The 13,801-nt window shown below is 34.4% G+C and overlaps 1 protein-coding gene across 5 annotated transcripts in view; it reads left to right on the top strand.

Moving 5' to 3' along the window:
• unc5a (unc-5 netrin receptor A) overlaps positions 1-7,585 on the top strand; it is a 294,167-nt gene extending 286,582 nt beyond the window's left edge. For all 5 annotated transcript variants that reach the window (XM_055179088.2, XM_055179086.2, XM_055179084.2 and 2 more), the window contains 2 exons: positions 935-1,113; positions 4,809-7,585. In XM_055179088.2, the coding sequence (XP_055035063.1) occupies positions 935-1,113; positions 4,809-4,974 (345 nt within the window). In that variant the 3' untranslated portion in view covers positions 4,975-7,585. The remainder of the gene's footprint in view (positions 1-934; positions 1,114-4,808) is intronic.
• Positions 7,586-13,801: the final 6,216 nt, after the last annotated feature.

The following is a 13,801-nucleotide window of genomic DNA, read 5'->3' as shown; positions in this document are numbered from 1 at the left end:
CAAACTGTAAAAAAACGCGATCTCTGTATACAGCTCAGGCTCGACAAACGGCAATATCAACATAGTGGCCAAACCTAGCACAACAAAACATAACAAAGTGTTCCAGCCAATAAACGACAAGAAGGATTTGGGGTGGGGGTTGGGCGCGTTCATGAAAGCATGGACGGGAGAGGGAGGGGGAGGCGTTAGCTACGCTCCGTTTGTTTGAAAACAGTTCAAACATCAACAGGAAGTGACGTCGCACATTATTCGCTTAGAGAGCCTTTAAGTCCCTGTGGCTCAACTGGTTAGCAGTGCAAAGGATTATGGGTTTGATCCCAGGGAACACATTCTGATAAAATGTACAGCTTGTTATGCACTTCCCAGGTGGATTCTCAGATAGGCCTTATCCTCGTCACAAACTTAAATCCATTTAAAAATGCCTTGTATTAACATATATCATAGCCATTATTTTGTCTCAAGATGCACACCACTGTTGTTTTTTGTAAGGTTGGTTTGTAAACTACTTAAATGTCCTAATATAACTAAGGCCTAGTCCTGGATTAAAGGCGGAGTCCACGATGTTTGAAAAACGCGTTGGAAAAAGGAGACGGGCCGACTAACAAAACACACTTATAGCCAATCAAATCAAATCAAATGCCGGTTTGCGTATGTGTGGGGCGGGTCTATCAACAGAAGGTCCAGATTCTATTGGGGTAGGGGCGTGTTTGTTTGGGTGATTTCAAATATCAACATTGGCTTTAAACATCGTGGACTCCGCCTTTAATCTAAACCCTGTCCAGGAAACCGCCACTAAGGGTTTGCCAAATGTGTATTTTGGTGATTTTATTTTATTTATTCATAAAAATGTTTTTGGTTTGAATTCTACATTGAATTTGTCATAAATTTGCTACGGTTCCATAATAAATTGAATGAAAATGAATTGGCTGTCCAGGACATCAGACCACTGGACTCAGATTTCCTGATGATGGACAACTGTACCCCTGCCCTGGCTGGCCCGAGTGCGTTCCAGATCCCTTACCTCATCCGACAGAAGATCTGCAGCAGTCTGGACGCCCCCTGCCCCAACGGAGCCGACTGGAGACTACTGGCACAGAGACTGAAACTCGACAGGTACGGTGTCTTACCAATGCTGGTTGCTTCGGTCACGCTGCACATTCATCAAATTAGTTTTTCACAATCCGATCTTACTTGGGTTTACACGGACATTTTGAGGAAAACCTGGACAAACAGTGCAGTCAATATCTGATGTATATACACCCAGGAAGCAATCCTCTTTAACAAAAGATAAAGATTTTGGTTTAGGGTTGGGGATATTGTTTTTGCATGTGATTCCAAGAGCAGATAGTCTTGATGATTTTCTGTACTTACATATTAAATTCAGACTTGCACAGGAAATTGCAATGCAGTGATTTAATTACTCTTTCATTGAACTTTCTCCTGGTAAATGGAAGATAATGGGCGGACTTCATTTGTCCAATAACGTTCACTTGCTCCAATTAATTACAATTTGAAGTGTTGTGGTTTGTGTTCAATTAGCCCAAAACGATCAATTTTCATTTACTTAAAGCACAGATTTCACAAATGGTTTTGAACAATTCTCACTCGAGATCTCTCTGAAAATGTTTTTCGGTCTTAAAAGCAGCGAAGCTTTTCTCACTAAGAACAGAGCACATGTAGAAAACAACACTTAAAGCCCCAGGCATTCGAGGTACAAAAAAAGCCGTTAGATCGAACAACCCACTTCAGCTTCCCTTTGGGAGATGCATCTCGCAACATCTAATACGCTGCAAAAAGGGGTTGCTTTGTTCTTATTGATCAGCTTTGATCCAAAAGGTTCAGGGTGGTCAATGCAAAAGGTCACATGCAACCTGGGCTTTACCCTTTTAGAGGACTGAGACCCACAGTAGATAATTCATCAAATGAAAAAGACGGCTGCTTTAACAAAAGAGAGATGAACATATTTACAGATAATATAGTAACTGTGTAAATGTAAAAAAATAATGTATATTCCTCTGTGGAGCATCTAATGTATCTCACCGGACCAACTTGCATAGATTTTCTGCTCGTGTTTCGAATGGAAAGACAGAAAGGCTCGTATAGCTTACAATTCAAGCTGAGCAACAATAACTTGCAAGTTCTCTGCAATCATTTCATAACTCTTTATAGCTAAACAGATTAATTGTAACTCATTGCATTCCTCTCATGGCTTCTGCTGTGTCTAGTTTATGCGTTGTTATTATTTTCATGACAATTAAGCACATTTTCCTCCAAAGGTCATGCCTGCATTCAATCTCTATGATATTTTGGCACAAATCCATCTGTCACTTAGTAGGAGCTCGCCAGATGCCAACATGGGCAGGATGTGTGCCATGCCCTCGTCATAAAAAAAACATTAACAAAATTACGCACTGCAAAAAAAATGACTTATTGTCTTATTTTCAGTTCAATTATCTAAATATTCTTTAATCAAGATGCATTTTCTTAATGAGCAAGATGACCGAAGAAAATAAGTCTAGTTTTTAGACCAAGAATGTAAAATTTAAGTGATTTTAAGCAAAAATGATTTTTTCTTGAATTTAGTGTTTAAGAAAATTGTTCAAGATGTTTTGCTTACCCCATTGGCAGATTTTTTTGCTTGTTTTATGCACAAAATCACTTAAATTCGATATTTTTGGTCTAAAAACTAGACTTATTTTCTTGAGTCATTTTGCTAATCAAGAAAAAGCATCTTAATTTAACAATTTTTAGATATTTTTACTGAAGTCAAGAGAAAATTCTAAGATTTTTTGCAGTGTAAGACCAGGGCCCGTACACTGCAAAAAAATATTTTCAAGAAAAAAATTCTTAGTATTTTTGTCTTGTTTTCAGTAAAAATATCTTGATGAGCAAAACAATCCAAGAAAATAAGTCTAGTTTTTAGACCAAAAATGTCAGATTTAAGTGTTTTGTGCAAAACCACACAAAAAATCTGCCAATGGGGTAAGCACATTTTTTTTTTTTTTTTAATTGAATTCAGTGTTTAAGAAAAATGTTCAAGAATTTTTTGTTTACCCCATTGGGAGATTTTTTTTTTGCTTGTTTTATGCACAAAATCACTTAAATTTGATATTTTTGGTCAAGAAACAAGAATTATTTTCTGGGGTCATTTTGCTCATCAAGAAAAAACATCTTAATTTAAGAATTTTTTAGATATTTTTACTGAAAACAAGACAATATTACTAAGAATTTTTTTCTTGAAAATCTGTTTTTGCAGTGTGGGGTGGGAAAATTATTCTTGAATAAAGTTTTTAAGAAAAAAGTAAAATTATTTCAAGATTTTTTTTCTTACCACATTGGCAGATCTTTATTTTATTTATTTTTTTGCTTGTTTTAAGCACAAATTCACTAAAATTGTATATTGGTTGTCTAAAACTAGGCGTTTTTCTTGGGTCATTTTCCTCATCAAGATAATACATCTTAACTTAATAATTTTTAGATATTTCTACAGAAAATAAGAAAAAGATACTAAGTAAGAAAGTATTTTATTGCAGTGTACACTGCTTCATGTTCATAGAAAAATATTTGGTTATTATATTTATTGGTTCTTCCTAACTCCAAAATAGCTGGAAGAAATCTGAAAAAGAAAACAAACCAAAGCCCTGGTCTTAGGAGGTTAATTTAATTTTTAGATATTTGTACTTAAGACAAAAATACTAAGAAAGTCATTTTTTGCAGTGCAGAAAGTAAAAACATAATCCAGACTGCTTTCAAATGTGAAAAATGTAGTACCAACCTCATTTTATTATCATAACAACAAAGAGGTTTGCGACACTGCAACACAATAACAATGCAAAAAGTCCCCAATTTTAATTTAATTTTATTAACTTGACACTTGCATTTCTTGAAATCTTTACCACCGTTTCTTACACTGCAAAAAAATATTTTCAAGAAAAAAAACTTTCTTACCCTATTGGCAGTTTTTTGCTTGTTTTAAGCAAAAATTTACTTAAAATTGAAAATAGACTTATTTTCTTAGGTCATTTTGCTCATTAAGATTTAACCTCACACTGTAAAAAATGATTTTCAAGAAAAAAATTCCTAGTATTTTTGTCTTGTTTTCAGTAAAAATATCAAACACTTCTTAAATGAAGATGCTTTTTCTTGATGAGCAAAACAACCCAAGAAAATAAGTCTAGTTTTTAGACCAAAAATATCAAATGTACGTGATTTTTGTGCAAAAACATCTGCCAATGGGGTAAGCAAAAAAATCTTGAAATTTTTTCTTAAAAACTAAATTCAAGAAAAAATCAAGAAAAATTTGCTTACCCCACTGAGAACAAGACAAAATACTAAAAAAAAATTTGAAAATAATTTTTTGCTGTGTAAGACCTGGATGTCCACTTATGTAGACATCAAGTTTTGTTGTTGTTTGCACCATATACTTAATTTAGTGTAACAAACATGGGCACTTACACTGCAAAAAAATGACTTTCTTACTTAGTATTTTTGTTGTTTTCAGTAGAAATATCTAAACATTCTTAAATTAAGATGCTTTTTCTTAAGGAGCAAAACGACCCAAGAAAATAAGTCTAGTTTTTAGACCAAAAATATCAAATTTAATTGATTTTGTGCATAAAACAAGCAAACAAATCTGCCAATGGGGTAAGCATTTTTCTGGACTTTTTCTTGAATTTAGTGTTTAAAATAAATGTTCAAGATTTTTTTTACCTAACCCATTGGCAGATTTTTTTCATAATAATAATAATAATTTCAAATCATTTTTTGCAGTGTGCAGTTTGTGATTTCCTTTCCGTTTTTCTCCACAGGCACATGAGTTTCTTCGCATCTAAATCGAGTCCCACATCAGTGATCCTGGACTTATGGGAAGCTCAGCACTTCCACAGCGGTAATCTCAATCAGCTCGCCGCCGTGATGGCCGAGATCGGCAAACAGGAGGCCATGATATTCCTGGTGTCAGACGGCGAGTGCTGACACGTTAAGACTGGCCGTCTCTCCGAGTGATGGGGTTGGGGGAAAGATGCGACCCTCGGCCCGCCCCGCCACAGACGAGAAACAAATCAAAGAACAGGGTTTACCCAACTATACGAGGCCACTTCCCCAGCGAATAGGGAAAAGAAAACGACAACCTGCCAGAGCTTTTAGATGTACTGTGACTGAATCAAATGGCCCCCCTCTCAGAACAAAAATCCATTTGTTTTGGAAAATAACGGTGTATAGTCAATTCCAGAAATGGCCTCAGCTGACCAATACGATAGACGTTTGTGTTAGGCACATTGATATTTTAATATCGGACTGGAAACTAAAACGAAATGAACGGTATCGAACGAACCGCAATGCCGTCCGAGTCCGCCACATCGGTAAGAGGAATATTTAGCAAATTCCGTGACATGCATTTTGTAAATGTGCACCATTTAGCAATATGCAAACATGACAATTTCCTTTGGCCGCACATCTGCTTACCTCACAAAGCATTTGAAATGAGAGCAGACTTTAGTCAATTTCAGGTCAGAAACATTAATGAAAGTAAGCGAAACTGTGGTTTTTGTCAGAGCCATTCGGTTTTAATTCTGCCCCTGTGCACTTACAGTACGTATTTTACTACATAAAGCCATAAAGTCCAAAAATTCACCTCGATGCATTAAGTGTGTTCTGATCTGGATTGATCATCAGAAAATAGCACAGCTTTCTCTGAATCATTCGATGTTAAAGACAAATTGGTGATCGAGGACCTTGGACGTTTTCATAAACACCATGTTTGCTTGTTTTGCGAAGAAGGGTCAGATGTTCAACAAAGCGGCCCAAATCGAATCCCCTAATTGTAGATTTGTCATCTGAATTTTAATTCGAGGTTTAGAAAGAAGGAAGAGTTTTCTTCTCTGATAAACAGAAATTGCAATACAACCAAATGCATCATTTATATTTAATGATACAGTGTTTCTCTGAAAGCCATTTCGGCTCCAGGGCAACCTCTTATCTGTAGGAGAAAGAAGATTTTCACTCCCACTTCCCAAACAGCAAACGTTTCATCTGAGAAAACTTAATCAAAACGTCATATTTTTCAACCGTGTTGTTTGTGGTCACACTCGATAGATTTCACAACACATCTTTGCTCTGACTCACGGCACCGTGAATGTGCATTACACACTTAGATTGTCCGATTTGTTTGAATGTGCGCGCATTTCATTTTTTATATGAAGGACGATTTGCGAGCTACAGCTATAGATCACAGATTAGCCGCTTTGATCTTAGACGCATCGTGAAATCGGAGAAGTTTCTCACAGAGAGAGGGCGTTGAGATACACAGCTAACAGAAGTTATTTTGAAGGCCAAATTGTAATATTTTTATGATCATTGTGCTCATTGTGTTCGTGATGCAAACTTTTCCGTTAATACATAACACACATCTGCAGCTACCAAAGCCTATGAGCCATCTGGAGCATTTAATTCCTATCCGTGTCGTCGTGAAACGTTTAGTTTTTCTTTCGCTAGGTCATCGCTTCGAGTCGCGTTTTAGTTTCGAGCATTAAAACGATTTAAATATTTAATACAGCACTTTGTAAAGTAATTGTAAATGATATTTTAATAACGAGCCAAAAAAGACAACTGACGTAACATTCGTCTAAGTATAACCTGTGAAGTGTTCGCCTACTGTTCATTGGTTATATAGCACTGAGTTCATTATGAAGTGTTTGAGGTTTCGACTGTTTTTCAGTAAGTTCGTATAATGACGTTATTTTTTTTGTCCTGTTGCTATATGGGTAATTAATCGTCAGACTCCTACGAAATCTCAACACAAGGTTGTGCGATGCACCAGTACTTGCCGGCAAGAGTATTTTAGGGGATTTAATGCTACGAATGCATTTTCAGATTCCCTCAGAAAACCCTCAGGTTTACAAACAGGAGCTCAGTTGAAGCAGACTCAACAGGTTACGCATTTTTAAGCGCGTTTTCTTTACGGAGTGCATAAATGATGAATTTCTCACCGGCATAACAAAATCATTCCAGCAGCCCATCATTACAAACCAGAGGTCTGTTCGGCTTACGAGCGATGAATACGGCAGCAGAGGTTTATTTATGATACAAAAGTTGATCTCTTTTCACGACTGTACATTTCGTCAGCCTCATTCATAGCTGTTTTGTGTACGAGTGTGTGCTTTTTACTTTCCATTGAGTTCTTTCTTTTTCTGAATACAGTAGAATTGTGTACCCGTGAATGTTCTTCGATTCGATTTTTTACGTTCCTTGCCTTTCTGCAAGTCAAAATGCTGTATAACATGCCACAGCGCTTATGCAATTGTATAATTCTTTTCTATTCATTTTTTGTAACGTTACTTTTTCATTTACCTTGTCAATGTAAATCGTCAATGATTTTGTGGTAATAGGAAGCCCTCTTTCTTTCGCGGAAGGTTTTCTGTACTCTTTGGACAATGATATGGATTTGTGGGTAGAATTTTGGAAATTCGTTTCTAAGTGCTTTCAAGTATTTACTTGGCCTTATGTATATATCTCTATGAAATTTCAGAAAAGGTATGTATAGTAATTGAACCTAAAATGGATGTAAATAAATTATATATTGTTAAAAGAGGAGTCGAGTGATTTGTGTAAACGTGTGCTACTCATTTTCACAACAGACATTTTTGATTTACTGGGATAACGTTAGTAGCCTTTGGACTAATCGGGATTTGCATGGTCAACATTCCATTGTATTTGTATGCTGTAAAAAAATATATTTTGAGTTAATTCAACTTAAAATTGTAATCTGTAAATTGTGTAAATGTTAGTTGACACACATTTTTTTTTTAGTTAAATTATATTTTTATCTCTTTCCCCGCCATTGACAAGTTATCTCATTAATTAACTCATTCACCGCCAGCCTTTTTGAGAAAAGTTGCCCACCTGCATTTTTGTGATTTTAACAAAACTTTCACAAAATTCCTTGCAGGAAAAATTATTTTCTATAAATATATAAACATACAAATTATATCAAATTAAAGAACACACCCTCTGCTTTCAAACAAACAATAAACCAACAAACAAACAAACAAAATGGGGAAAAAACGTTTCATTATATATTTACTTTTTCTACTTAATTTATCCACTGAAATATGGATATTTCTCTTCAAAAATACAACATTTTCAGCAAAAAGCTTAAAAAATTGCGTTTTTGTAAAGGAATTTATGTTAGAGATCAGACTCAGAATGACTATCAAACATAAAGGCAATTAAAATCAATCATTAAATCTTTTTAATTTCTGTTTTTGATAAATTCGTTCTGGTGCCATCTAGTGGATAATTACACTTTCACTTTGAAATTCGTCCAGAAAGGCATATTTATTAGTTAAATATGAACTCATAAATGACGAGATAACTCGTCAATGGCGGTGAATGAGTTAAGAGAAAACACTTCCCTGCCAATGACGAGTTTATATGGTAATCCATATTTCGGCTATTATCCACCAGGTGGCGTTCTTACCCAATTTATAAAAAAAAGGAAAGCATAAACTGATCAAAAACTTTGTATGTTTTGATTATCATTTTGAATCAGGTGCCTCCTTACATTTCCAAAAACCTGCAACAATCGTACAAACAAAAGTGCGTACCGTACTTTTCGGACTATAAAATGCGTTTTTTCTCTCATAACTTGGCTGGTGCTGCATCTTACAGTCAGGTGAGTCTTGTAAGTCAGTATGAATTAATTTTGACATTTATGAGGCAAGAGACAACATTACCGTCTACAGCCGCGAGAGTCCGCTATATGCTGCTTCTGTATTTATGTAATTCAATGGATTCAGTGATGTGGAATGACGAGTCTACGAACTTTACGCTAGTCGGCTTGTTTATCGTTTAAATAACTGATAATATTACTTTTAACGTACAGACATCTATTCAGCCTGCTGTTCTGTCTGCTATTGTTTAGTTGAATAACTTGCCTTTCCAGATTAAATGTCTGTTCTTCAGCTTGGATTTGTGAAATAAGTTTCTAAATAAACCCAACGTATAGTCCAGTGTGACTTATATATGTTATTTCATCTTAATGACGCATTTTTGAATGATGCGGCTTATACTCGAGCGACTTATATAGTCCGGAAAATATGGTAGGTCTGCAAAGACGGGGCGCTAAGCACTTCTTCACGTCAAAAAAAAAAGTTTTTATAAATGCGAATGTTGCCGTGTTTTTTTGTGTACGCACACTTTACAATCAAATCTGTGTGGAGGCCCCAGATCTCTAAAAAAATTTCAGCTTTTGCTCAAAATTTGTTTTTTTTTAAGAAACCTACACATATATGAGTGGTGATAAGAGAACAAATGAAGATTTAGATTTTTTTTAAGCAGAGGGTCTGTTCTTTCATTTGATATATTGTATGTTTATTTATTTAAAGAATAAATTTTTCTGGAAGGCATTAAACTGTGAAAATCATAAAAAATGCTGCCGCTGGCTGGCAACTTTAAAAAAAAGTTTAATTAAAAATTTTAAGGGAACCGTAACTTACTTTTTTAACCCTTTACCTTTTTTAACTCTTTCCCCGCCATTGATGAGTTAACTCGTTAATTAAGAGAAAATGCTTTTTGCAATACTGCTATTATCCATAGGTGGCACTCTTCTAACAACTTATAAAACCCGGAAGTATCGCCCTAGGCTAAACAGTTGTATGTCCGTGTAAGTTTAGAGGATTGCTCTCTATCAAAAGTCCTTCACAATAAATGGAATTTGCTGAAAATTTTGTGTTTTTGAAAAAACCTACCCATATTTAAGAGGTTATAAAAAGAGAACTAATAAACGTAAGATGAAACTTTTTTGTTTAAAAGCAGAGGGTCTGTTCTTTCATTTGATATATTGTATGTTTATATATCTTAAGAACAACATTTTCTGGAAGGCATTACTTTTGTGAAAATGCTGGCGCTAGCTGCACTGCAAAAAATTATTTTCAAGAAGAAAAAAATTAGTATTTTTGTCTTGTTTTTAGTAAAAATATAAAAATTCTTAAACCAAGATGTATTTTCCCGATGAGCAAAACAACCCAAGAAAACAAGTCTAGTCTCTAGACCAAAAACACCAGATCTAAGCGACTTCATGCATAAAACAAAATCTGCCAATGGGGTAAGCAAATTTTTCTTGAATTTAATGTTTAAGAAATATTTTTTTGCTTACCCTATTGGCAGATTTTTTGCTTGTGTTATGCACAAAATCACTTAAAAATGATATTTTTGGTCTAAAAACTAGACTTGTTTTCTTGGGTCGTTTTGCTTATTTAGAAAAAGCATCTTCATCTAAGAATTTTTAGATATTTTTACTGAATTTTTTTTTTGCAGTGTGTCAACATTTTTAAAAACGCTGGCGGAGAAAGAGTTAAGATGAATCAACAAATATATTTTTTAAAGTGTACAGTTTGGTAAGCAAGGAAAGTCAGCACAAAGCAAAGTCACTGCAGGTGATTTATTGACTAAATGGCTAAATTCTGTTATAAATGATATGCATCTTCACAAAGGAACCTCTCTATAATACGCACAAGAATACAGCAGTTCACCGACACACATAATAGTTACAAGTTGCAAAACTGTTAAAAAAGGCACTTGGTACATAAAACATTATCAATACAAAAAGTACAAAATCTTAGCAATTCGCTCAGGATATTGGATTGTAGCATTTCTTCCGATTCTGGAACGGGAGATTGCGATAAGGACACGATGGGAATTATGTCCTGGAAATAATCTGGTGCACAATGTCTCTGAAGACTTTATCTATACACCGTTGTACTTAAGTAAAGTCCATTTTAAACATTTCAGCCAGGACTTTCTTTGGAAATTAATCACCTACTAGCAGAATCCCTAAAACTCTTTTTTAAACAACAAAATAAGTTTGTGACCATAACGCTGCAGATTTGTTTGTTGGTAATGTTTTAATAGTTTCATACAGTAGGTCTATTTTAAAGCTGCAATCTTTAATTAATGTAACAAATAAATGTATATAGATTTGTAACAACATGAGCATTTTTGGGGTGAACTATCCCTTTAACTGATCTTTGTTTATTTTTAACTGAAAAGGGTTACGGACCGCAGCTTTAATTAGAACTACCTGTCTGATTAGATCAGATAAATGTAGCATGTTTAGTATTGAAGTCATGTAGAGACCATTGGTTGGGTCATGCTGAAAAGCCTGCAATCAGTGCTAATGTATTTCAGTCGAGCTGCCAGGAGCATTTTATTCCACTGTGGTTTGCCATTACCTTAAGTACCCCGGCACAGCAAATCAGCCAGAACAGAAAGTAGGCTACGGAGCATCTAGAGGATTGAGGGGACACTTTAAGATCGTGTCTGAGTAGATTGTATGCTCAATGCTTTACCCTACAATACACATTGTATGGATCAGAGTAAAAGATTGCTTTGGACATTACATGGAAAATGCATCGCCCTGATTTGTTACAAAGGAGAGAACATAAGTTGACAATTGTAAGAATGATGGATGAAACTTGAAAAATTGACACATTATGCAACAATCAAAAAGACCAAAAAAACATAAATATATTCATATTGATTAATGACAATAAATCCACAAAATCACTTTTTTCAAACAGAAATGCATTTTACTCTCAATGGTGTTTCTCATTAATGTAATGCATTTAATACTGTAACAGTAAAAAAGCTATTTATTATTATTTAAGGGCAAAATCCACTTTTACAAGGTGTTTGGACATAATGTGTGTTGGCCTACAATGAAAAAAATATACAGTACTGTGCAAAAGTCTTAGGCCACCATGCCAGAATTACATTTGTTGTTTTTGCAATGTTATAGTGATCATATATAATTATTTTTCAGTCTCTTTAATAGAATACATCCAAAAAATACACAAAATGTGTATATAGTATTAAAAACTGTATAAAAATGTAAACTGATGTGTCAAGTTTTTAGGGTAAACGCCCCTTCCACTTGAGCAATAGCAAGAAACTGCAGGATCTCTTAAACATAAATAAAATTAAATCCTAATTTGTAATTTAAATACATTTTTACTTCATTTTTGCTCAAAAACGGTCAAGATCTGTTTAGTGCCAAAAGAGGTCACATAAACACTGACGATGCCTAAAGAAAACATTTATTCTTGAAAATGTTTTATTTTTTTTTTTTTACATATTTCCTGTTTGTTTCTTAATAAAATAGAAGTTTTAATGTCCATCCATATTTATTTTTTAATCTAAAACAACAAGGCTGCACTGCAAAAAAAGATTTTCAAGAAATTCTTAATATTTTTGTCTTGTTTTCAGTAAAAATATCTAAAAATTCCCACATTAGGATTCTTCTTCTTGATGAGCAAAACGACCCAAGAAAATAAGTCTAGTTTCCAGACCAAAAATATCAAATTTAAGTGATTTTGTGCACAAAACAACCAAAAAAGCCTGCCAATGGGGCAAGCAAAAACTCTATTTTTCCTAAACTAAATAAAAAAAATCAAGATTTTTTGCTTACCCCATTGGCAGACCCTTGTTGTTGTTTTATGCACAAAATCACTTAAATGTGATATTTTTGGTCTAAAAAATAGACTTATTTTCTCATCAAGAAAAAGCACCTTCATTTAAAAATGTGTAGATATTTTTACTGAAAACAAGACACAAATACCAAGAACATTTTTTTCTGGAAAATTATTTTTTGCAGTGTGGTGGTGGTAGTGATGGGAGAAACGAAGTTTTTCGAAGGTTCGAATCAATTTAACCAATTGCTTGGCAAATTGATTCAGTTTTTGAAGCGTTCGAAACACCATACACGATGATGACACCTGCTGGTCAAAATAGTGTAAAAGCAGCAAGATCTGTCCAAACATTTTACACTTTTTACAAAATCATAGCAAGATTGTTCTAAAAATATGTTTTTAAGAAAAATTAATTTAATTAAGACATAAAAAGTGTATTCTGTATTTTTAGTTTTATTTATGACAAACAAATCATTAAAATGAACTCCCTTTTTAATTATGCAAATTTTTGTCATTAAATCTGTCTATAAACAAAAAGTAGACAAAATGGTAGTGTTATTAGTCAGAAGGATGAACGTTTTATGAACTTTTATAATAAAACTAAACCGAGTCACCTACACTGGTCATTTGTGATCATCTCCCCCTAGTGGTGAATCGTCAGATTTTCGAAACAGTTATGACGTAATAAAGCCTCGTTTGCTAAATCCTGTGACTTTGGCCAGTTTGAAACAAGCTCCGAACCAATGATTCGAAACAAAAGATTCGTAAATGTTTGAAGCCTCATGAAGCGTACTTCGAAATCGCCCATCACTAGGTGGTGGTGGTCGAAGACTTTTGCACCGTACTGTATATTGACCCCTTCTTTTTTTATCCCCATTAAACCAAAGCATTAGACATGCTGTTTTGATTCTCTTTGCAATGTGATGTCACACTGCTAAAGCCCCGCCCACGGCCTCTGACTGACAGTCTTGTATTACCATAGTTTCTGCCTTCAGCAAGTTGGACGCTGTTTGTTATTTTTCCATGTTTTTTTGCAAAATTAGATTTATTTTAACCAAAGTATCTCTTTAGGAAGAACAACAGCTCATTTGCATTTAAAGGCACACACACAAAACGTTGCGTTTTTGCTCCCACCCAAATAGGTGCATTTTGGACATGCTATAATAAATTATCTATGGGGTATTTTGAGCTAAAACTTCACAGACATATCTGCGACTTCTATTACATCTTGTAAAAATGGGCTTTTAAATCAGATTTTGTATCACTGTAATGGCAGTGAGTTTATATGCATTACATTAATGAGAACTGGGGCGAAATGAGTGACAATGCAAAAAATC

The sequence above is a fragment of the Misgurnus anguillicaudatus genome, chromosome 16 (assembly GCF_027580225.2).
Source record: "Misgurnus anguillicaudatus chromosome 16, ASM2758022v2, whole genome shotgun sequence".
NCBI lineage: Eukaryota > Metazoa > Chordata > Actinopteri > Cypriniformes > Cobitidae > Misgurnus > Misgurnus anguillicaudatus.
This window is presented reverse-complemented; position numbering and strand designations above follow the sequence as displayed.